The sequence below is a fragment of the Lotus japonicus genome, chromosome 4, assembly GCF_012489685.1.
Source record: "Lotus japonicus ecotype B-129 chromosome 4, LjGifu_v1.2".
NCBI classification, from domain to species: Eukaryota; Viridiplantae; Streptophyta; class Magnoliopsida; order Fabales; family Fabaceae; genus Lotus; species Lotus japonicus.
The window spans coordinates 49,310,140-49,336,554 of NC_080044.1; the positions used below are offsets into that span (position 1 = coordinate 49,310,140).

The 26,415-nt window shown below is 36.7% G+C and overlaps 1 protein-coding gene across 3 annotated transcripts; it reads right to left on the reverse strand.

The window, feature by feature from the left end:
• Nucleotides 1–13,223: 13,223 nt before the first annotated feature.
• Nucleotides 13,224–23,736, reverse strand: LOC130715575 (protein TPX2-like). Of its 3 annotated transcripts, none has more exons than XR_009011703.1 (17): nucleotides 23,480–23,736; nucleotides 23,096–23,248; nucleotides 21,984–22,064; nucleotides 20,289–20,430; nucleotides 19,875–19,980; nucleotides 19,471–19,521; nucleotides 19,188–19,285; nucleotides 19,024–19,096; nucleotides 18,873–18,935; nucleotides 18,665–18,748; nucleotides 15,831–15,889; nucleotides 15,665–15,743; nucleotides 14,570–14,635; nucleotides 14,423–14,485; nucleotides 14,135–14,240; nucleotides 13,790–13,866; nucleotides 13,224–13,682 (listed from the first exon to the last, which is right to left on the reverse strand). XR_009011703.1 is itself a non-coding variant. In XM_057565691.1 (17 exons), the coding sequence occupies exons 1-17, from the start codon at nucleotides 23,655–23,657 to the stop codon at nucleotides 13,664–13,666; spliced, it is 1,428 nt and encodes a 475-aa protein (XP_057421674.1). In that variant the 5' UTR covers nucleotides 23,658–23,736; the 3' UTR covers nucleotides 13,224–13,663. The 3 variants fall into 3 exon arrangements, 2 of the variants coding, with proteins under 2 accessions (XP_057421674.1, XP_057421673.1); XM_057565691.1 differs by having other exon boundaries at nucleotides 14,163–14,240; nucleotides 19,188–19,243; XM_057565690.1 differs by having other exon boundaries at nucleotides 14,163–14,240.
• Nucleotides 23,737–26,415: the final 2,679 nt, after the last annotated feature.

Here is a 26,415-nt window from a genome sequence, read left to right on the forward strand (position 1 = left end):
CTTGTTGACGATGTCCTTGGTTCTGGGTTTCAGCTTCGATTCCGTCAGTGAGAACCGATACCCATGAGCAGTTTCTGCACCTAGCAGATTCACGAATGACTTCTCCGTGATGATGATCTTCCTACCCAGTATGTAAGAGACCACCTGAGTGTCATCACAATCAGCGTGCTTCCAGAATTCCTTTACCAGCTTCTCATACACCGGTCCTCGAAGTCGATTGAAGTAGTTTCCCCAACCTTGAGCTTGGACTTCAGGACGGAGATCAAACCCATTTGCAGCCAAGTTGTCGAGGTTGAATCTCCATTCTGCAAGGACTTGGAGTTCCTCAGGAGGAAATACACAGTGAACGGCACAGCCCCGTTCTGCAATAGGAACAATCTCCTCTTGAGCTTGAGCTTGTTCTTGTGCTGGGTTCTCAGAGCCCCGTTGACCCGTTGCCAACCCGACTACCATGTGAGGGAACTGAGGTGCATCTGCAGTAGATCTTCTGGTTTGTCTCACCATTTTGAAGAGGTTGAAGGTTTGAGGTAGAAGATGAAGTTTGAAGGATGAAGAGAGATCGAGAGAGAAATCACGAAGGAGGCGGTTTTGAAAAGCAGGGAGTGCGAGAGTGAAAACCGGAAGTGAGAGAGAACGTGTGTGTATAGTGGGTTTTATCAAATAACCGTTGTTGATTCAAAAAGCACTTTAAGATCAACGGTTGAAAATTAAAGATAGACAGTAACAGTAAAATACACAATCACACACAGAGATAAGCATATCTACACGCAATCACAACAGACTGTCACACGGGCACAAGGAACTATGCATCAGAAATTCTGACGCACGTGTTGTTGTCTCAGCTTCAGAGTCAGTACCAGTGGGCACACACACTCTGATTGAGTTACCTTCTGGACTAGACATCTTCTGATCAAGAAGTATCATAGTCAGAGGTTCTGATCTATCTTCACTCTGGACAAAAGTCCATGTTTAGATTTTTCAGAATAAAATTAAATCTATCTTCAGCTAAGGGCTTTGTAAAGATATCTGCCCATTGATGGTCAGTATCAACAAACTTCAGAAGAAGTACGCCCTTCTGCACATAATCTCTAATGAAGTGATACTTTACCTCAATGTGCTTTGCCCTTGAATGCAAGATAGGATTCTTGCTCAACGAAATTGCAGCAGTGTTATCACAATAGATTGGGATATTGCTCTCAAGGATCTGATAATCCTCCAGCTGATGTTTCATCCAGAGCATCTGAGTGCTGCATATTGCTGCTGAGATATATTCTGCCTCTGCAGTTGATAGAGCAATGGTTGATTGCCTCTTGCTTGCCCATGAGACTAGATTGCTTCCCAGAAATTGACAATTTCCAGAAGTACTTTTTCTCTCTGTTCTATCTCCAGCATAATCAGCATCACAATAACCTGAAAGCTTATACTCTGATGTTTTCTTATACATCAAGCCAAGGTTAGTGGTGCCTTTCAGATACCTTAGGATCCTCTTAACAGCAGTTAAGTGGGTTTCCCTTGGATCTGATTGGAAACGAGCACATAAATGAACACTAAATAATATGTCTGGCCTAGATGCAGTTAAGTACAGAAGTGAACCTATCATGCCACGATAGAGCTTCTGACATACTTTACCACTTATATCTTCTTTTTCCAGAATGCATGTTGGATGCATTGGAGTCTTGGCCACTGTAGATTCCAGCATATTGAACTTCTTCAGAAGTTCTTTAGTGTACTTGCTCTGATGGATATATGTTCCTTCTGGTGTTTGATCAACTTGTATTCCCAGAAAGTACTTTAATTCTCCCATCATACTCATCTCAAATTCAGCCTGCATCATCTCAGAAAATTCTTTGCATAGAGATTGATTAGCAGAACCAAATATAATATCATCAACATAAATTTGCACAATTAAGATATCATCTTTATAAGTCTTGCAAAAGAGAGTTGTATCTACTTTACCCCTTACAAACTCATTCTCCAGAAGGAATGAGCTAAGTCTCTCATACCATGCTCTGGGAGCTTGCTTCAGACCGTAGAGTGATTTCTTCAATTTGAACACATGGTCTGGTTTCTTTTCATCTTCAAAACCTGGGGGTTGATGAACATAGACTTCCTCTGAGATATAACCGTTTAGGAAGGCACTCTTTACGTCCATCTGATGTAGAACTATGTTGTGATTTACTGAGAAAGAAATCAATAGTCTGATTGCCTCCAGTCTTGCTACTGGAGCAAATGTTTCAGTGTAGTCTATTCCTTCCTGCTGGCTGTAGCCTTGAGCAACTAGCCTTGCCTTGTTTCTGACTACATCTCCTTTCTCATTTAGCTTGTTTTTGAATACCCATTTCGTTCCAATAACATGGACATTCTCAGGCTTCTTCACTAAGCTCCAAACATCGTTCTTGGAGAATTGATTCAATTCTTCTTCCATGGCCAGAATCCAATCCTTGTCCTGAAGAGCTTCATCTATGGACTTGGGTTCAATTAAGGACACCAATCCTTTCAGACTCAGCAAGGTCTCTTCAGAGGGTCTGAATGCGGATCTGGTTCTGACTGGTTCATCTTTGTTGCCCAGAATCAATTCCTTAGGATGAGCTGCAGTGATTCTGCTCTTCTTCAGAGTTTGGGAGTTAGAGGGACCAGCTTCTTCCTCTGGTTCATCTTCCTCTGGCTCGACTTCCTCTGGAGCTTTGCCTTTGTCAGAAACATTAATGCTTAAATCTGCAAACTTTTCAACTAGCTTTGACTGGTCAGAGTCAAGCTTATCATCAAATCTAACATGAATAGATTCTTCAATAGTCTTAGCATCAGTATTATAAAATCTAAAACCTTTAGATCTATCAGAATAACCAAGTAATAGACACTTAGAAGATTTAGCATCAAATTTATGCAATCTATCCTTAGTATTGAGAACATAACAAACACAGCCAAAAGGATGAAAATAAGAAATGTTGGGTTTTATGTTCTTCCACAATTCATAAGGAGTCTTATTCAGAATTGGTCTCACAGAGATTCTGTTCTGAATGTAACATGCTGTATTTACTGCCTCTGCCCAAAAGTGCTTAGCCATGCCAGTTTCTTGGAGCATGGTTCTAGCCATCTCCTGAAGAGTTCTGTTCTTCCTCTCAACAACACCATTTTGTTGAGGAGTTCTGGGACAAGAGAAATCATGTGTAATTCCATAGGAATCAAACAGACTCTCAAACTTGTCATTCTCAAACTCTCCACCATGGTCACTTCTGACACGCACAATTCTACAAGCCTTCTCGTTTTGCACTTGAGCAATGAAGGTAGAGAACACAGCATGAGACTCATCCTTGCGGGTTAGAAACTTTACCCATGTCCAGCGGCTATAGTCATCAACGATAACCATCCCATATCTCTTGCCACCTATAGACTCAGTTTTCACTGGTCCAAACAGGTCGATATGCAGAAGTTCTAACGGCCTTGAGGTTGAGACAACATTCTTTGCCTTGAAAGGGACTTTTGTGAATTTGCCTTTCTGACATGCTTCACAAAGAGCGTCTGAAGCGAACTTCAGATTGGGTAAGCCCCTGACAAGGTTTAGCTTGCTCAGCTGAGAAATCTTTCTCATACTGGCATGCCCTAACCGTCTATGCCATACCCACTGCTCTTCATTAACAGACAGAAGGCACTTCACATTCTGAGCCTCCAACTCAGATAATCTGATCTTATAAATGTTGTTCTTCCTCTTGCTGTTAAACAGAACAGAGCCATCGATCTGACTTACAGCCCGGCAGGACTTTTGATTGAATATAACATCATAACCCTTGTCAGCTAATTGACTTATAGACAATAAGTTATGTGTTAAGCCGTCTACCAATAAAACATTATCAATGCATGGACTACTATCTACACAAATAGTACCAGTACCAATAATTTTACCCTTTTCATTTCCTCCAAAGCCAACTTCGCCTCCAGGCTTAAGTTTCAGCTCTCGGAACATACGCTTTTCTCCCGTCATGTGACGCGAGCATCCACTGTCCAGATACCATGATTGGTGTTTCAGTGGAGCTATCAAGGATATCTGCAACATAGATAATCTTGTCCTTAGGTACCCACTTTCTGGGTCCTCTTTTGTTAGTTACCCCAAAGGTTCTGATCACCTTGGGTGTCTCAACATGATATTTTAAAGGAATATTTGCATGATATTTAGTCATAGAGAAAGATCCCTTTTTAAGAGGGTTTTTAGCAACTTCAGCAGGTACAGGATCAGGCAATATGGTACCAGAGGGAACAAAGCATTCATACAAGGGTTTAGCTTTAGACACAGAAGGCTCATTTCTAATTGGTTTAGAATAGCCAATGCCATGCATTCCATTTCTGCTTACACCATAGATCATTGAAGCCATTAAGCTTCTATCTACGCTTTTAGCCAGGAATCTTTGAAAAGATTTTTCATACTTAGATTCATGCTTACTATCAGAGGCATCGCAGGCAATAACTTCTTCTAACTTTGCAATTTGATTCTTAAGCACAGAGTTAGAATTAACTAAAGCATGGTTATCATTTTTCAAATCAGATATGATTTTCTCATGTTCAGAAGGAGTTTTAGAAACAGCAGATAAGTTCTTTTTCAGCTTCTTATGCTTAGACAACAAGGAGTTATACTTATCCATGATATCAGACAAAGCATGTTTCAGTTCAGAGGTAGAGAAGGAAGCAAATACCTCATTTTCATCGTCAGAGTCTGAATCTCCTTCTGATTCTGAGTCAGAGTCAACAGCTTCCTTTGACTCTGTTCCTTTGTCTTTGACAATAGCCATGAGTCCTTGGACTTCACCATCAGAGTCAACATCCTCTGACTCTGATTCATCGAATGTCACCATCAGACTCTTCTTGGTCTTGAAGTGCTTCTTTGGCTTCTTGTCCTTCTTCAATTTTGGACAGTCACTTTTGTAGTGCCCTGATTCTTTGCACTCAAAGCAAGTGACTTCCTTGATTGATGACTTCTTCTGACCTGAGGATTCAGACTTTCCTCTTGCCTTTCCAGAGCCTTTGAACTTGCTCTGCCTGTGCTTCCAGATGCGGTTGAGTCTCTTGGAGATCAGAGTCAGCTCATCTTCATCAGAATCTTCTGATGCTTCTTCAGATTCTTCTTCTTCAGCTTGAAGAGCCTTTGACTTCTCAACCTTAGCCTTTTCAGATTTGGATTTCAAGGCTATGGACTTTTTCCTCAGATCTTGCATCTCTGAGCGCTTCAGCTCATGACATTTCAAAATGCTGATGAGTTCTTCTAAACTCATATTCTCAACATCTCTTGTGAGCTCTATTGAAGTCACCAAAGGCATCCAACTTTCAGGAAGACACCTGATGACCCTTATGACGTGATCTTTTGTTGTGTAGCTCTTGTTGAGAGGACGTATGCCAGCTACAAGCAGTTGAAATCTGGAGAACATTTCTTCAATGGACTCATTTGGCTCCATGATGAAGGATTCATACTTTTGGATCAAAGACAATGCCTTTGATTCTTTGACTTTCTTGTTTCCTTCATGAGACATCTTCAGAGAATCAAAAATGCCTTTAGCAAACTCACGATCTGTAATCTTCTGGTACTCCTCATAGGAGATAGCACTTAGAAGAATTGCTCTTGCTTTATGATGTTGTGAGTACAGCTTCTTTTGATCTGCAGACATCTCTGACCTTGGGATCTTTTTGCCATCTGCATCAACTGGACGCTCATAGCCATCCACAATAATATCCCAGAGATCTGCATCGAAACCCAGAAAGAAACTTTCCAGTCTATCTTTCCAATATTCGAACCTTTGACCATCGAACATAGGAGGCTTTGCGTTGTAACCATCTCTTTGAGTTTCACTGGTGGTGGCAGCCATTGTTTTTCACACCGGCCCGGATCACTGAACACTGTTAGGTGTGGTAATCAGAACTTGCGCTCTGATACCAATTGAAGGTATGAAAAACGGTAGAAAGGGGGGGTTTGAATAACGTTTTCAGTACAAAACTACCACCTTAAAGATTTTAACAAATCTTTTCGAGAACTAAGTGCAAAAGATAGAGATAGAAAAGCACACAAGGATTTTATCCTGGTTCACTTGATAAATCACTCAAGCTACTCCAGTCCACCCGTTAAGGTGATTTCTTCCTTCTTAGAATGAAGGCAATCCACTAATCAGGTAAGAGTTACAACTGCACTTGAAACCTACAAGTGACTAACAATTACACTGACTTAGCTCACACTAAGATTCACTCTCTTAGTCTTCTCTAGGATCCGATCAACCTTGATCTCCTAAAGGAATCACCACTAAGATTCACTCTCTTAGTCTTCTTAAGGATACTGACCTACCCGGTCCCTTAAGGAAAATCAAACAACTGTTTGAGGTTGGTGTTTACAAAGGTTTGCTTCTGAATAAGCTGAGTGTAAACTAAAATAAATTACAAGATGAAAGAAAGCTTAGAATATTTTGAATATGTGTTGCGCGTGTGTATTTCTTCAACTTAGTTTCTTAGCCGCTTCTTTCAATCTTCAGCCTCTATATATACTCCAAGGATTAGGGTTGAGCGTTGCATGGAAATGCTACCGTTGGAGGGCAGTTCTGGAAAATCCAGCTTCTGCTGTGGCTGAGAACGTTAGGTAGGTCGTCAGGAAGGTACACTTGCTTTTGTACTTGGATAGCGACTTGACCTTTTAACCTAGGAGACTTCTGATCAGAGGAATGCTTCGTATTGGAACTTGTGAAGCAGGTTGATCAGAGTCAGAGGGATAGCACAGATCCTCTGACCATTGTATCTTCTGATTCTGAACTCAGAGGGAAGAACATGGCCTTCAGAGTTTCTTGCTTCTGGACTTCAGAGTTTCCACTATTCAGCTTCTGGATCTTCAGAGTCTTCTACACCATCAGAACATCTGAACCTTCAGTGTTTCTTGGTTATCAGAACTTCTGGATCATCAGAGCTTCTAGCGACTGAGTCCTCATCAGAGTTTGTATAGCTTCAGATCTTCTGAAGCTTTTCCACTGTTCATACTGAACATGGTAAATGCGAAAGCGTTGCTTGGGTTACCCTTTATACACAGTGCTTCTGATTTGTGTGAAATTGAGTCAGGGTCAGAGCCTGTAAATAGCACACTCAGAAAAACACGTTAGAGTACCACAATTGTTCATATCAAAAGGTTAACTTGTAATCATCAAAACATAGAGTTGTACTACTAGATCAAAACTTGATCTTACATCTATTACTTAGAATGCAGATACGGCTGGAAGCTGCTGATTTGGAAGCAAGTTTCATTTGAATTAGCATGAGTTCATATTAATTTATGTTAAAGTTGGACAACAATCAGGAATAGCACCTAGGATTGCTGCTGATTTTGAAGCAAGTTTCATTTGATTTTTTAATTAGAAATAAATATTTTAATGATTTAAATTCAAAATGTGATACGTTCTTACTTTATGACGTGCTTTTTTATGCCAAAGAACAGACTCTGATTGCAGTGAAAACAAAATTTGCATATGATGTTAGGTACTGTGTGGAATTTGTGAGTGTGTTTGTGGATAATTTATAAGAAAAGCGGTGGTGATAGTGAGGTAGAGAAATCTAAGAGAGATTTTGATGTAAATGGAGATTTTTCTTTCTTATGAGATTGGACTTTTAATCCTTATCCACACCATTCGAAATTTCCATTATTAATACTATTATTTTCGACACTTATGTCACTGACAAATAATAATTAGGTTCTGATGTAATGTATATTCTTTGTAATGGAGAATTAAGTAGTTGTTTTTAAGAGTCTTTTATATATAATTCAGATGTAAACAGTATGCACTCAGCTATCACTTGAGCAGTAGAGCAAGTAAAGGGAGCATACTACGACTGCTTTACTATTCTGAATTTTTTTATCGCAGAAATGCTCCGGTAAGTACAACAAGCTCAAAAGCAGAATAGCATGATGAAACTTCTAGATATTATTAATGAACCAAACCTTTCAGTTCCAAACTGTCAAGACCTTCGCTAGAAATTTGTTCTAAAGTACGCCCATTAGTACTACTATAAGAGCAAAGCAACATGCTTCTTATATTGGGAGATAGACAAAAGCAGAGGTTGCCTTAGTAAGCTTTCTCACCTGGATCAACAGAAAAAGCAACTGAAACTCGATCGATGAAAGTTGGAATGGCAAGGTTTACTCTTAAAGTCTTCGGCAGGAGGAGGATACAAGAGATCGACCTTGAAGCAAGCAAGGTATGGTGGGTGTCATCATCTTCATCGATATTACCCACCAAATAGACTTGAGAAAAGACTTTCAGGCATCTGAGAGTAAGGAGAAGCTGGATCTAAATGTATTAGAAAGAGCCTAAAAGCTTTTATATATAGAAGAATATTTTACATGAAAATACTTCTACATAAAAATAAATTTTAATAAGATTTCATCGGAATTTTTTTTTGTTACAAGAAAAACATAATATAATATAGTTTGATGTTAATTTTTTACTACATAATAATATAGTCCACTTTAATTTTTTTGTACAAATTATTATAGGAGTTAAATTCTCCTACGGGAAGAAATATATTTTAACAAGAAAGTACCTTCATTAAGTATTAATTAATTTATCAAATACAATAACAAATTTCGCGGTACATTCTTTTTTTTTCTAAGATTAAAATGTGTTCTGAATGCTTTATTGGTGATTCTTCATATCTATAATTTGTGTTATTGTCTTTAGGCTCATGAAGAATGTGAAACGACTTCATGTTGATATGGGTCAAACTTAGTTTATTTTATTGTGTAAAAAATGAACTCGCATAATCACGTACATAAAGAATATTTTCTCTTTTTTTCATTGTAGATTAAATCAGCTATTGTTTATTAGCCATCATTAAACCACATCCCCTAATATGTTTTTGCATAATTTGAGATTTGGTTAACAAATTTTTTTATTAGTTATTCAATTGTACGAAGTTCAATCTATGCAACAAGGGTTTTAATTTAAGACTTTTTATCCACTTTGCTCATCATTTCACACTCTTCTATTTCATCCGTTGTTTATTATATTTTTAATGATCAAGGTATTAATTGACCTATCAAATATAATAGATGTATTCCCCGTGCAACGCGCGGGTAAAAAACACTAGTTTATATAAATCTTAAAGTTCAAAAAACACATTATGAAAAAATAAAAATAAGAAAACAATCAATATATAAGAATTGAATGTGAAAAATTCCAAATAAAAATCTCAGGTTTACTCTTCAGACAACCAAAGAATAATACTGCAAATTTTTAAATCAAGGTTATAGACATCAAATCGGACTGGTTGGTCCAACTAAAAACTACACCCCAGGTCCTTCAAAAGCCATTATTAATCAAAAAAGATAAAAATTAGTATGAAACATGTGAAACTGGGAAAAACCGGAAAACCAGTGAAAAGCTGATGGTTTTACGACCTATAAATCGATTAATACTTTCTTTAAAAAAAAACTTAAACTTATTGATTTTTTCAAATACAAAGCCTAGGAATTTCAAATTTCAACAATATACCTTTTGTTTTTTAAAGAGCATTTCACCCTCACCTACATCAAGTCTAAACGACGTGGAACTTGTAGAAATTGTACATTGTATGTTAGAATAAATAGAGTTTACAGTCGACATCTTCATAGACCTTACCAATGTGGGACTTGCATCATAATTTCTCCTATAAGTTCTGAACCAGAGTCATTTGGGTCACTTAAAGAAGTACAATCAATAAACCACCACAATATACATGTTATTATTCAAATACGGGGCCTTGGAATTTCTAATTTCAATAGCATATCCTTTGTTTTAAAAGAGCATTCCACCCTACCTACACTAAGTCCAAACAATGTGGAACTTGGGGAAATTAAACATTATATGTTAGAATAAGGCATGTCATGCAGTATCCAAACCTTTATAGACCTAATCGATGTGGGACTTGCATCATAATGTCCCTAATAAGTTTCGGAACAGGGTGTTTTGAGTCCCTAAAAGAAGCATAATTAGTAAACTACCAGAATATACATGCTATTGATCAAATACGAAGCCTTGGAATTTTAATTTTCAATAGCTTACCCTTTGTATTTAAAGATCGTTCCACACTCACCTACGTTAACTCATAAAGATGTGGAACTTGTGGAAATTGCACACTGTATGTTAGAGTAAATAGAGCGTACACTATCCGCACCTTTATATACCTAATTGATGTGGGACTTGCATCATAATGTCCCTAATAAGTTTAGAACCGGGGTGTTTTGGATCACTTAAAGAAGCACAATTAGTAAACCACCACAATATACATGCTATTGTTGAAAAACAAAGCCTTGAAATTTTAAATTTCAATAGCATGCCCTTTATTTTTAAAGACCATTCCCCTCTCACCTACATCAAGTCGTCATAAAGATGTGGGAGTTGTGGAAATTGCACATTGTATGTCAGAATAAATAGAGTGGACAATGTCCACACCTTTATAGACCTAACCGGTAGGAGACTTGCAACATAATATCTCCGATAAGTTTCAGACCGGAGTGTTTTGGGCACTTAAAGAAGCACAATCAATAAACCACCTCAATATACATGTTATTGTTGAAATATGAAAAGCCTTGGAATTTCAAAACAATTTGGGACATGTGGAAATTGTACATTACATGTTAGGATAAATAGAGTTTATAGAATCTACACTTTCAAAGACCTGACCGATGTTGGACTTGCATTCTAATGTCCCCAATAAGTTTCAAATCGGAGTCTTTTGTGTCACTTAAAGAAGTACAACCAAAAAACCACCACAATATACATGTTATTTTTCAAACACGTAGCCTTGAAATTTCAAATTTCATCAATAGCATATCCTTTGTTTAAAAAGAGCATTCCACTCTCGCCTAGATTAAGTCCAAAGATGTGGAACTCGTGGAAATTACACAATGTATGTTAGAATAAATAGATAAATAGAACATACAGTACCCAAACCTATGAAAACCTCACTCATAGCCGGATTTGGGGTGAGACCAGAAATATGTTGAAAGATATGGAAGTTTTGGACCAGAATGTTTTGGGTCACCGAAAGAAGCACAATCAATAAACCACCACAATATACATGTTATTGTTCAAATACAGAGCCTTGGAATTTAAAATTTCAATAACATACTATTTTTTTTAAAGAGCATTCCACCCTCGCCTATTATCAAGTCCAAACAATGTGGGACTTGTGGAAATTGCAAGCATACAATATTCACACCTCCATATATCTAAATAATGTGGGACTTGCATTATAATGACCCCAATAAGTTTCGAACTAGGATCTTTTGGGTCAGTTAAAGAAGTACTATCAATAACTACCACAATATATGTGTTATTGTTCAAATATGGAGCCTTAAAATTTCAAATTTCAATATATCCTATGTTTTTAAAGAGCATTCCACCCTCACCTACATTAAGAATTAATGATGTGGGACTTGTGGAAATTGCACATTGTATGTTAGAATAAATAGAGCGTACAATATCCACGCCTTCATAGACCTAAACTATGTGGGACTTGCATCATAATGTCCGCAATAAGTTTTGAAACAGGGTCTTTTGGGTCACTTAAAGAAGCACAATCAATAAACCACCACTGTATACATATTATTATTTAAATACTGGCCCTTTGAATTTCAAATTTCAATAGCATACCCGTTGTTTTTTAAGAGCGCTCCACTCTCACCTACATCAAGTCAAAATGTGTGGGACTTTGTGAAAATTGTACATTGTATGTTAGAATAAATAGAGCATACATAAGGTCCCCAATAAGGTTCAAACTGGGGTCATTTGGGTCACTTAAAGAAGCACATTGAATAAACCACCTCAGTATCCAAGTTTTATATGCACATGTAAATATATTTAATTGTTATTGGTTCATTAATCGGTCAAGTTTTATAAATACTTTTAAACACATAGTCTTTTATCTCAAACAACTCACGACCCCAATGCACTCACCTTTTCCAAGACAATACTCTAAGAGAAAATTCAAGTCAAGTGCAAACTTTTTCCAACGATGCATCTTGAAATAAAGGATTTGAGTCTAAGTAGAATTTTGATCGATCTCATACTTCACCATCCAAAGCAATATGAGACTTTTCCAAGATGATTCATTGATCTTCCTCTTCCTTTACCATATTAGGTGATGTCAGACTTGTTTCATCATTACAATTAACCTCAACAATCTTCTCCTTGATTGTGATGGATGCATCTTCTGTCTTCGTTGTCAACACCGATAATTATAACTTTCATTGTCTACACTGACAATTATACCTTTCATTGTCTACTCTGACAATCATAGTTCAAACTTCAAAGGAACTATCAGACTCCATCATAGAATAGATACTAGAATATACTTTATTTGGAATTAAACCATGCCAACGAGCTTCTATGTCAAAACCATGCTGAAAGTTTATGGTACAATTTTCATGTTAATTATTCTCGAAAGTTATTCAGCCATCAACATATTTTCCCCATAATGCTGACCGATTTTGAGTGTCACCTCTTTACATGCCCAAACTTTCAATGACTTGTGCAATTATGATTGTATCGACACACATTCATGACTTATAATCTAAGGCTGCAATATCTCTAGTTCATTTAGCAAAAAATTAATTCAATCTCAACTCTCAAGCATTTTAATTGTTGGACTGCAACATCTGTAGTTCATTGTGCATATTAGCAGAAAATTAATCCAATCTCAACTCTCAAACATTATGATTGTAGGATTAATATCAGTAACATTTTAACTTTAGCTTTAGGACGATAGTAATAATCCAGTCTCAATATTTTAGCTTTAGAACAGCTGAAAAAAATCAAATCAAATCAATAATCCAGCCTCAACAACATTTTAGCTCTAGGACAGCAGAAAAAAATCAATTCAAATATCAACAGAACTTTAACTTACTTTAGCTTCTGAACAACAATAATAAGTAAAATCAGCAAAACCAGCTCCTTTTTAACAGCATGATAATATAATGTATTCTTTAGGACTAAAATTTTAAAATATGTTATATAGTTAAACCAAATGGGAGCAAATTACATGTATGTTGGGCTTGGCGTTTAGCCAAATGTAAATATGATTTCACATATCTCAAATTATGAATGGAAATTGTGCTTGGGAAACACCATATTACATTTTCTCCAAGTCTAACAAAAAAATAAACATAAAAACACACTTTTGAAGACAAAACGTGAAGTCTCAAAATTGGAGCATTAAAAAAATGTACGTTCACGTTAAATGATAACTTGTATACAAACACAGGGAGAAACTAGACTTTATCACGTTGAATTTAACAAGAATCAGAATTTTGCCATGCCAAGATCAACATAGATCCACATTGTGATAAACCAAAGTCCAAAGACACGTGCATGGTGATTATATACAAAAGCAGAAGATAAGCACGATAGACAGTAACTCTTTCTTCTAATGATTTACTTTTCTGACTATGATCAGAGGCAGTAACTAAAGATACAAACTACGCACCTAAAAATGTTAATTTCTATTAATAAATCTAAGATTTTGTGTACAGTTAAAGGACCATCTATCATCTGAAAAGAGTTGTTAGGCGTCTGTTAGATTGAACTATGTACCATCTATCTTCATCAAGTCAGGAGCAAAAACTCGAGTCAGATGCCTATAACAAAAGCTGGTTTCACATTCTCCCTTCTTCTCACCGAATTCCCAAGCTCCTGAATCATTTCAGTAAGAAAGCAGAATATATAAACGAACTCAATTATTTTTGGAAATTTAGCAATCATAAATATTAAACATGAAGACTAAAGTCGTTTGTGCAAACCTTCTTGCACTCATCAGACTGATGCAACCTCCATTTCCAGGATGAATTTGCTTTGCCCTAAAAATAAAAGCCTTCTCCTGCAACATTTGTGTCAGCTAGATGATGAAATTTATCATTTATGATGTATCACTAAATAATGTAAATAAAGATTTCAATTTTTTAAAGAAAAAGAGATGAAAATGATAGACCCAACAGAAGTCACTTTCATCAGACACTGCTATAATTCATATATTACCTCTTGGTTTGAACGAAAAGAATTTAATATATTTTTTTTCGAGTCCTTGCACTAAGAAACAAATAACTCAATAGACTGCTAAGATACGAAAAATAATCCAAGATCATTACATGTAATTCAATATTATAGAGGGTAAACCTTTCTGCACATCCCAGAATGCTGAGGCAGTTTGAAATGAGCTCCATCATTTAGCTGGGCTTCAGATGTCAGAGACAACTAATATTTCAAGAAAGGAGAATGAATAAGAGTCTTGGAAATTAAATATCTCTATAGCAAGTAACAGAACTAATTGAAGTGAAGTTACAATGCAACCAACTGCTGCACTATCAAGTTCTAGAGTTAATTGCATCAAGCAAGAAGAAAAAAGAGAGCCAGTAAAATAAAATGTATAATCTCACCTTGCTGAAGAGTTCAATTGGAGGGTTATGTTGAGCCACCTTTTCGGTGTTTAAATCAAACTCCTGTATGAATCGAAGCAAAGTGCAATCTCAATATCTATCTAAATTATCATCAGACAAGAAAACCAATGAAACACTATGCCCCACCATTGGCACTGTTATATCCTGCTTGATGCTCCGGACAACACCAACATCACCTTTACTAGAAAGTATCTGCAGCGAGACATTACATAGTTGCAAATACAGCAGATCAAGTAAACAATAGGGGAATTTAAGATAAAACCAAATAAATAAAAAACAAAAAGAAGGGGAAACATGAAGAATTTGAAAGAATTTCTTCTGGACATCAGACTTCTCGGGGACATTTTTTAGAGGTCAAACTACTCCAATACCTAATTACAGTTCTTATAAAATGAAGGAAATAATTTAGACCAGTTAGAGTTACCTCATAATACATTATACTCCAATTCACAATTTTATACTGATTTTCGATTTGTGTGAGTTCTACGGGAAGTTTTCTTGATAATGTGTTTCCGTAATAAGTTCAAGCAAATCCTAGATTAAATGATAAAAACAATATCTCTTTTTTTCTAAAGATCTAATTATGAAATAAAATTTGAAGTAAAAAAAAAAACTAAGGAATGAAAAGTGAAAGTTCAAATACTACTGATTCCAAAAATCCCAAAAGGTTAAATAAACTGCTTTCAACATTCAACTTCATCTAGCTAAAACTGGCTAATAAAAGAATATTGCTTCATTTATTATTAAATCATTACTTAAATTAGGATTTTATATTCAAAGAAACATTGAAGTCAAGGTATAAAGTTTGAAAAAGGAAATTAGTATTCGTGATTAGGTATATATATCCAAAATGCTATATTTGGTCAAAGATAATCCCAAATCCTAATACAAATTGTTTTTCTATGTGATATTCAAGATAATTTATCTTCAATATGATTAGATTTCAGAAATAAATCAGTTGGATAGTGCTTTATCTAAGAGATTGAATGTATACTAGCATGATTGAGATAAATTACATTGTCAATGCAAGCTTTGTTATCCTTTTTCATTGAAGTCTAAAAGCCTGTTTAAACAATTTTAAATGGAGAAAACATGGTTCAGGTAATAACTTTATTACTATAACTCATCCTTCATCGGAAAATATATTTCAAATTTGCAGTTTCAACGGTAACAAGTAATTTCCATGTATCTTAAAAAAATGAAATATTAAAGGCTCATTACCTTTTTATTAAGAGGCTGAGCTTTAAAAATATGAGTAAAACCCAATCCATCACACTTGGGTGCACCCATGGCAGTAGGCCTAAGGAGAAAGATAGATTTTGTAGTTAGTACAATTGTGTGATGAATCGTCAAAGTTAAAATGGGCATCTATCATGGCATTCGTAACCTTTTCAAATCCTTAATTCTAGGTTCTACCGCAGAAACAGCAGTATGCTTGTCCCAACCCTGCAACCAGATAACTTCAGCTAATGAGTAATGAATTACACATATACTATCATGTAACTGAAAATAAAACATCAACAAGCAAATCATTCATTAAAGTTTAAATACGATGTCTCTCATACATGTTGACTAGACATATGGCTAATTAAGTAATTAAAAGGGTACAACAATCTGCATCTTGGAGCTAGCTTTTGACCCAGCCACAGGGCCTACAGAAGGCGACTAGCAACCTTGTCCCTGGACAACCAGAGACTCAACAAGCTTTCTCTATTATAACCCAGCTGAAGAACTTCGAGACGGTCACGAAACAGATAAGGAGTTGACCTGAATTCGGATATCTGAATGAGCTCTGGCTCATCCATACGCAAATCATTACCGGCAGCAACCAAGGGCGCCCAGTCCTCAGCATGGTCAGCCTCATACTCCCAGATGACCCACGAAGCATTTCCAGTGCCTTCTCCGTCATGCTTGATACGGTAGGTAAAAGCGGATGCAGGGAGAGCAATTTCAGAAGGCATGTTATAAACACATTGAAGCACATATTCACGCTGTGCTAGCTGTTCAAATTCACCGGCTATAGTCACTAAAGCCAACTGTGCTTGAGAACCAAGTAAATCTGAAGGCTGGGGACTCAACCCCACACTTGAAACCTGCTGGAGCTCTCCTTGAATAGCCGCCAGAAGTTCACTGCAGAGTGGCAGCGATGCATTCACCGAAGGGAATGCGGTATTGGGCAGAACTTTAGAAAACCGCAAGAATGCCCGCTTCTCAGCAGTCAGAGTCTCTCGACGGCCATAGCCCAACAAGGCAGGGGATGCTTGTATCCCACCAGCTATGGTCGGAACAACTTCAGCTGGCAAGTCCCACCACGCATCGCCATCTTCAAGAGAGGCCAGAATCCTGGCGGTGTAAACTCCAAGGCAGGGATAATTCTGGTACATGGGCTGAGTTTTGGCATTAACCCGCCCGAAGAAGCCACAGCTGAGCCCAGCGCGCAAGTAGCGTCGTGGTTCACGGAGCCGAAACCGCACATGACGGTTTGAAGGAACCTGTGTATTCCCAAAGCCCGCCAGGTAATGGGCTAACAGAACCGTGACTTCCAGATTGAGAGTATCAACCTGTTCGACGAACAGCTGCTCTTTTCGGTGGAGAGCGAAACCATTCTTCAGATGAAGCGATAGCATGCGTTTCCAGACCAACACAGCAGCATAGTAGCCAAGCATAGACTCAGACACGCGTCTACTGTAGCTCGTAGAAGCAGCAACGTATGTAGCATGCAAAGTGGCCACAACGTGGGGCAGAGCTTCAGCACCAGAGTATACATAATGCATATTAGGCAGTGGCTGAAGCTCGAGCCCGGGCAAACACGTTGTCCATAGAGGATCCTTCATTTCAGGCGAGGGAGCCACACCATATGCATGCAGCTGAGGATGAACACCAGCACCGGCCTTGTTTTGACGGCAACGGACACGTTTGCGAAAACCTTGTTTTGCCTTAGAAGCAGCGGTTACAGCTGCGAGATTTTCCTCGTTTTGACGGCCCTGACCACGACGGCCACGTTTACGACCACCTTGTTTGGCCTTAGAAGCAGCGGCGTGGGGAGGGGCGCCGAGGATTGACTGGTTTTGGTGTGGCGCACGAGCAGCCATCGCACAGGTGTAGGTTCGAACACGAAATAGAGCAAGAGGAAACCGAGCAGGGTGGAGCAGAGGAAAATGAATAGGCGCGGGCTTCTTAAGGGGAAACTCTATCTCACGCAAAAGATTAGTGTGCATGTATTGTAGTAATTGAGAAACTAATAAAAGCACGTTTCACCCAATGGAGCTATTGAGCTGCTTTCACGCTTGTATTGGAAAGTGTGATTTTTAGTTAACTTTTGCATTGGAATTCGTGAAAAGAACCATCCCTTGATTATACCAGGATCTTCTTTACTCTTATATTGATTTTTACTTGACTTATGACCTCCTTTTGACTGTGTCGCTCCCTCTTCTTTCTCATTCAATATTTTGTTTTCTTCATTCTAATGGTATCCTTATTTATGATTACTATAATTTATAATCATCAATCTATTGTGGAGTTGTACTACTTAGTGGAGTTTATTTATATATCTCATGTGGTATCATGTTTGCTGTAAGCCTGTAAGCTTCAAAGGATATGTTTGCTGTAACCAAGACTATGATTGTATAAACATCTCCAAAAAAAAGTTAAAGCACTTTTATTAAATTAATCCATCATCCAACCTCCATTCATGTTTTATTTCTTTAAGTTGGTGAATTTCTATTTATGAAGCCTCGGAAAGTTCCCAAACAGACCTTGGATGGGTTCCCAAACTTCTCTTAAGTGGTGAAGAGTTTAATATCTTATGCCTCAATATTCTATTAAGAAATTGATTCTTAGTATATGTGGGGTTGTGCATTGTCCATGCTTGAAGCCTCTTGAGTGAGGGGACATGTTAAAAGTAAAATATAATTAAATCATTCATGACATAATATCATAGACTATCTTATATTTGTTCATTGGGCCACCTATAAATAGGTCACCCACAAATATTAATCATGCAACTTCACGCTCCCGATGTCCAAAACTGGGCGTGAGGGAGGGGTGTTGATAGGTCTCACATTGACTACAGATATGGTTAATTAAGTCATTTTAATGGGTAGACTGTAGAGGAATCCTGACCTCTGACTTGCTTTTAGATAGAGTTAGGAGGACTAACCCAAATTCGAAGAACTAAAGATAAATGAATTTCACTACTTAAAATTGTATGAACTCAATAACCTTATCATAATCGTTGCAGTGAAGTGAAGATGATGGTGCAGATGTGTGTTGCGTGGCCCTCTCAGAAGTCTTCAGGTGGAATTCCTGAAAATAGATCATAAAAAACTGAGCCTAAAGATAATTAACAAAGAAAAACCATGTTTTACCAACATGAAATTGTGATAAATGTGAATGAACAGAAAAAGCATGTACCAAAATTCGAGCTTACCTGAAATTCTGGCAGCCGGGGAGTGCTCCGTTTAGGAAGTGGCAATGAAGGACCATCAAGAATCTATATAAAGAACGTACTTGAGGAAACAGTGGCAAAAATCACTACAATTAATCAAAAAATAGCAATCATATCTACAGCAAGTACCGACCCTTCTATTTAACGGGCGTGCTTTGAATCTGGAGGCAGCCACAGTCATGTGCTCTGCCTCTTCATCTTTGAGTCTGTGAAGCACAAATATTTATCAATGTTATCTCAAACAGAAAATTTGTCACCAATTTTCAGTAAACACTAAATATCCACAACCACACAAACCTTATCCTCCGTGCTCTTTGTGCTGTTTTAAGGTCAGGCTCTCTAGGAATAGTAAGCTTTAGCTTGGAACATGCAGAGTTTTGGTCAACATTGACAGACTGTAAGAACATACAAATGTAGAGTGCAATGCATCATGTAAACCTTATTCCTGCCCCTCAACAAATAAAACTACTTCCCTCTAAAAGAAATGAAAGGTTGTTCTTCCCATTTGCAGTGTACAAACAATTTGTCTAATCTACATTTACCAAGGGGAGATTCAAACATTCTGAATTGGGATTCATACCTTCTTCGATGTCTTGTGGACAAAATTAGTTTCCGGCTTCACATCAGTAACCTGTCACAAAGATACAGTAAGCATTTCAAATGCCCTGTCTAAAATAAGAGGGATGCCAATAGTGCTCAAGCACCATTTAAATTCCTGGTCAGTGATAGAAGTAATTCTACGCCATATCCCGATCAAGGGGAACTATATATGATTATAAGAATATATAGTTTATTTTCCACAAAACGTATCAACTAAGTAACTCACAGTTCCTAGCATTTCTGCATATACAAATGTAACACAATGCAATTCAACTTTACAATCAATCTCTAGTACATATCTAAGAGCTTCAAGCAGACAAATATAAAAGCAGCTCCATCAAGTACAATAAAATCAGAGGAGAAAGAGAATAACAATTTGCAGACCTTGCGCAAGAGACCACCCTCTAACTTTTGCCTCTTGGGAGCTTGACTTTCTAATACAGAAGAGATAGATAAATGGCTTTCGTTCTGATTTAGTAGCTTCTGAAATCTGACAATGAAAGAGTTGTAGATTAAAGGTTACACAAGTACAACGAAAAAGGAGTAAAGGCACAAATGCAGTACTACTATAGCCATACTTCCTAAGAAATTCATAATTTTACAAACAAACAAAAAAAACTACACTCCTTGTTAGCCAGCATTAAAATTAATACACTCCTTTGAGCAAACTGAGATCCTGTGGGAGAATGCAATGTGATGATACATTTCAAAAGCAATGAACATTTATAGTGTCACCTCCCAATAAAAAAAGTCATGTCTTTTTTAACTGTGAAAAGGATTAAGTTGTCCAATAATCACCTTGAACCATTATTTTTAACACAACGATTTTGCTTAGCCAACTGACTAGCTGTAGGTTTCATCAATGTTGACCTCTTTGGCACAGCAGATTTAGCCTTAGAATTCAAACTCTCACTGATTGCCTTGCTATCAAAGGTAAGTCCTAGAAAAAGACATAATTACATGTCAAGCAAAAAGAGAATAGAAAAGTTGAGATAGAACAAAACGAATAGCGAACACATCATTTTTGTAAGTAACAGAAGCAGAACAAAAATATTGTCAGGTTTTGTAGATTTAGAACACTTCAAGTGCTTTGACTTCACAACTCAGCTTTCAGAAGAGTTCATTACTGACATAGCGTCAGAGCCTTTATGAATAAATGAATAATAAGAAATATGATCCCTGCTACCGACATTCTTCATAATATTAGAATCACCTTTCGATATGAATCAACAAGCCAAATGATATGAGTCATATGATCAATAACAAATGGCCTTGAATCATGCAATACATGCATGAATTAGGGTAATTCTATATCACCGTATGAATTACATGATTCAATGATTCTTTTCCTTTTATCTTTCACCAATTCTTATACAAGAAATTGAAAAGTCAACTAAGCTTAACTTGTTCAATGAAAAGAAACTAAAAGAGACCTACTGAATGCATTTTATTGATTATTTCATTACATCGTTTTCATTATACTTAAATATCATACAGTTAATCATTCTATGCATCCTATTTGGCTATCAATTGTTCTATTTTCATTCTTCTAAAATGAAGGGTCGATTACCACTTATTTCAAAGTTTGGTAGATTTAGTTTTGGAAGAATTAATTTTAAGATAATATATTTGTGTTTGGGAATGACATTGTAAAAGTAAGTTTAAAAGAATTGTTTTGTTCGAATGGCAAGGAAAAATCACTTTTCATGTGAAATTATAGATATATTTTGTGGTTCCCACACTAGAATGGAAAAGTGAAAATTTTCACTTCTCTCAAAAGTAATTCTATTCATCACAAACTCACTTGAGAAGTAAAAAAGAAAAGATTGCCGAACACACAAGGTAACTATGCAACCTCATTTTGAGCACTCCGTACGTAATTATAGACGTAAAACAAGCAGGCGTGAAGGCGTCACAGTCTTTCGCTCACTCTACGCACATTATTTGGTTATGTCATTGCTCTGATTTTGTTTTGACTTATGACATACCATTTTGGTTTGTGAGACTCATGGTTAAGTTATTTTGCCAATTGCTAGTGTAAAATTATTTTATTGAGCCCTATAGATCATGCATATAATATGTTCGAGGTTATATCTCATATCTTTAAATCTTAAAATTCAAGAAATTACAATCTACCATTAAAAAATTAGCCTGCCAACCTTAAAATAAGTTTCAGCAAAAGGTAAAGTGGGTTAATACAGTATTCCAACTTATGATTTAGGAGAGTTAATCCTTGGCATGGTGAAAAAGAGACAATTGCAACATAAATGAGGATCATATATCAAACAGCAAAGTTATGAACCGCGAACATGTCAGATTGTAAATTGAGTTTAAAGAATGAAATTGATGATGCAATCAAGCAAAGTTGTAGTTGTGAAACTAATCAATTGATGCTTGGATTTGCAACAGCATTATAAGATGCTTGGCCCCTAAACAAATTTACTATCATCATACTAGCAACTAGACGAAGGTAGAGTAGAGACTTATTATTACCCTTAGGTACTTGTAGTGGTCTCATACCATCACTTAGTAAAATTCCAGCCAGCAAGCCCGAGATCTTCCCACCAAGTGCTTCTGAAAATAACAATTGTAGAAGGCATCATCAGCGAGCCAAGAATTGTGGCTATTGTAACTACATCTGGAAAACATTACTCAAAGTGTTTCTGAAATTTTCAAAGTTTGAATTGACAAAAGCACTAATGTGAGACAACTGTATTACAATATAAGCCAGTCATCATATAACCAGTTTCCCAGTTTACTGTCTCATTATTTCTGTTAATTTGGACTTTGGACCAATTAAAATCTACTTTATGCCTTCAAGAGGAATCAACATTTGTACCGAGTAAAAGTTCAAGCTAAGGCTTGCACAAGTCTAAGGCAGATACATTTTGCTCTCACCTAAGCATCTTCTCAGGAAAACATGTCCAGGATCAATGAAAATATATGTTTATCGAATCAACTTAAATTCATTAATCAGATAAAACACGGAAACACCTCAGTGCACAGCCCAAACAATTAGTCAAGGTCCACATGATTTACCAACAGAAGGACCAAATCAGAGCCACAAAAAACAGAATCAATCTTCCCTAACAATAACAAATAGGAAGGTACATTACATAAAGTCATTACAATTCAATCCATTTACTTATGGTGCAGATAAAAATCATGATTTCGGGCAAGTGGAAGCAATGGCAAGGAAACGCGGTTTCAGTATACTTTTATAATAAGTTTGGATCAGCTTCCATTTCCTCACAATCAGAAACATAACTCAGTAGATAGGAAACGGGGCTGTTTCCCCTCTAAGAGAACAAATTTCCCTAATAAAATAGAATTAACATTATATTCGCCCCCCTAAGAAAATTTAACCAGTCTCCTCCAATAAGTTATAACTGATTTTGCTTGATTTGTTAAATTTTCGCCTCCTTAACCATTTTTTCTGGTTTTGTCACTGCTCAAAATCAATTTCAACACCCAGCAGCTAGTTTCTCCCAAAAATTGATTTTGGTTTTAAAATAAATTGTAGAATGCACTCATAGTCATAGACAATGAATAACACAGGAACATAATAGAGTAGATTAATTCAACAGCAAAAGGGAACCACATACCATTATTATTGTCGGAACATTCCATCTCCAAAGGAACACAAGGTTTATCATCATCCACATTACTCGTACATTCCTCCAAATGGTTTGATTTTGGTGAGTCATCAACATCATCCAACACCAAATCCTCTCTCACCAGCAGCCTCGTCACAAAAGCTGAACCAGAAAAACAATAACAATAGCACAATTTATGTAAAATCCAGCAAAAATCACATTTGTCACAGCAAGCACAAAACGAAACAAATGCAGGATCATCATAGGGCACAAGAAGAATGCAGAAAATGGGAATGGTCCTAGTTTGAAGGAAGCAAGCATTTTCGCAGCAAATGGAGGAAGATTGAAGCAGAAACAAGAAAGGGAAAGTGTTGGAAAGAGAAGAAGACTCACGAGAAGGAGGGTAGGATGCGGCATTGTGAAACCAAAGCTCGGCTTGGTGAGCTTCCTGTGGAGTCTCTGGTCGAGTGAAATCGAAGAAACGTGCTGCGTCAAACTCGTATTCGAGATCGATTTCATGAGCAACAAACACGTGCATTATTTCGGATTCTTCATCTTGTTCCATCATCATCACTGCTTTCACACTCTCATTCACTCTCTCAGTGTCTCTATTCTCTATCTATTTTATCACTCTGTCAGTGAGTAATGAATGAGTGAGTTGGGCTTTGATTTTGCTAAGAGGGGTTTTAATTATTTAAATATAATTAAACTTTATTTTAAGATCACTTATTTAAAAAAAATGTCTTTGTGAGTAGTGAAGACCGAAGAGGAAGGATTAAATGTTTAATAGAAGCAATTAGATAGCGTGGCGTAGTGGTTAGCTCACTTCATCGTGTAATCATAAAGTAAGGAGTTTGATCCTCGACCATGATTTAATAGAAGTAGGTTAGTCGTTTATGGCTTAGCACGAGCACCCGCAGTGAAGAGTTTAGTCATTGTTATCGGCAACTAATAGTTTGATCTAAAAATTCATAGTAGGCCACGGAACAATGCCGAGAGCCCCCTAGCAGCTTTTTATGTTTTTTTTTTTACTGCGCCGGGACCTGTAATTTCTACAAGCAGAAAAAGTGTGTAAGGAGCATTAGCTAATGCAAGGATCCAAAGTTTGAATTTATTTATTGGACCGAATTATGGTTGAAAATTGAAGGGAAAAGAGGTGGGTGACATTTGTATTTGGTCTGTGGGTGTGTCCCTGTTGAGGTGACATACATTGCATTGCATTAGGAATTAGGATATTTAATAAGTAGGATAGATTAAAAGGTTTCGGATGTGTTTTGGGTGGCGAGAACCTGTCGACGACTCTGCAATTTCGGCGCCTGCTCATTTTTGCCTTTCACCTTCCATCAAGTAGTACCAAGTTTTGAGTTCAATAAAAAAAGTAGTACCAAGTTTTGCTTACTTGTCATTTTATATAAGCTTTTTTTTATGAACAAACTAGGCTTAAAACCCCAAAACAAGAGGAATGAGACCTCAAGAAGTATTATAGGAATCAAACATAAAAGGGAATTGTACTAAAGGGGAGAGAGTCTCATAATAAACTCAAACTTCAATCAATACTTTGGGGAAGCCTTGGGCACATGCAAGCTTCATCCGGTTAATTATACTCCAAAATTATATTTGAAGAATTGGCAAGCCTCGGGCACGGGCATAACTACCGAGTTTTATTGAATAGCTGATAAGAAGTCTCCTTTTGTGATGCCTAAAAACTCTTACACAAATAGCTTTACGTCCATCCGGAAATAAGATCTATTATTTTATATATATGTAAGACATTAAATTAGAAGAATGTTATGAGATGAAATCATTAAATTTTGATCATACATGAATCCTCAAAATTTTAAAGGTTTATCTCACTTTTTAAAAAAATCATATGATTTCACTTTTTACAAATATTAGTCTTGGTTTAATAGTTCAAAATCAATTATAAAAGTAGCACTTTTGCATATGATTAATTTTACTATGAGTTTTTTTCAAATTGTGTTTTAAGAAATGATAAATAAAAAGGATGTTGGAGTTGGTTTGAAGGAAACATCGTCAAACAATCTCCATGTCGCTTCGAATGATAGATGAAGAGAGCGATTATGGAAACATCTTATAACAAGTATTACATTGTCTAGGATGATAAAAGAAGGGTGGGTCAAAAGCTATATAGTAACTCAAGTGTTCACGCATTAGTGAGAAACACTTTAAACTTTTATTTAACTTTTTTTCTTTCTCTTATACTTTTGTTTTAGAGTAATATCAAATATATTTCATATATATTTTCTTTAAAAGAGGTGAATGTACTAGGGTTTGAGATGTTTGAGAAAAAACCTATGTGTTGTAGTATTCTCACATGGTATTATTCTCTAGTTATCTTTAGACAACAATTGTGATCTTTTTCAATTTTGGAGTTTTTCAAGTTAAATTATTGTGTTGTGATTGTATTTCTATTATATTTCTCTATGGTGTGTTCTTTTTTCAACAATGATATCAGAGACAATAGTGTAACCTTTGTGATAACTTTGTGGAAAGATTCCACTTAGAGGAGTATTAAATTCTTAGTATGTTATGTAATTGCAACACTATTTGATCTACCATATCATAAAAGAAGTGTGATCCTATAAAAGTAATGTTTTTGAAATGTTCTGGCTCAGAAAACCTTGGTACTTAAGCATGTCTATGGTGACTCACATCTCTTTCTTGAGAACTTACCTAGGGCATTATTCATAGTCGGCATACGGTGTAAACATCAGGTTTTTCAAGTGTTGTACTAAAGAAACTTTGGGCATGTAAAAGTTGTTACATATAGCACACAAATGTAACACCCCGATTTCGGTGGCATCACTTTAGTAACCAAAAATAAACTTAATGCGGAAAAACGTGAATATTTTTTTTCGTCGATAATATAAACAAGACTGAAATAAATAAAACGCAAATGCGAGAGATAACAGAGCTAATATACAATATATATTACAGCCCCCGCTGTAAGTAGCAACCTCGTCACGAGTAACCTCCAGTGACGGAAAGTAGAAAAGTGTGACGCCCGAAGGCAATATGTACAGACTAAAATAAAGGTGAAGTGTCCGCAACACAAACCTCAAAAATGAGAATGAGTCAGCCCAGATGGCCTGAAACAAGACCTCCTAAGTCCAATCAACTCTCTGTGATTCCCGTAAAGAAACCACACAAAAAGCTATCGGCGGGAAACTACCCTGTTCCCAAAGAAAACAAATGATGTTCAGAGCTAAGACTCTACTCCTACACTAATCCTATCTCGAGGAGTTCACACCAGCACTAAAACCTACATGCTAGCATGATCGTCGTCTGAATCTGAATCCAGAACGACC

Bases quoted from the DNA above. Each gene is read 5' to 3' on its own strand.
- LOC130715575 (XM_057565690.1), bottom strand. From the start codon at position 23,657: ATGATGATGGAACAAGATGAAGAATCCGAAATAATGCACGTGTTTGTT. The intron at 23,249-23,479 runs GTGAGTCTTCTT...TTTCTGGTTCAG, and splicing joins CGCATCCTACCCTCCTTCTC to CTTTTGTGACGAGGCTGCTG. The intron at 14,636-15,664 runs GTAATGAGCCTT...GTCTCGCTGCAG, and splicing joins CTCAGCCTCTTAATAAAAAG to ATACTTTCTAGTAAAGGTGA.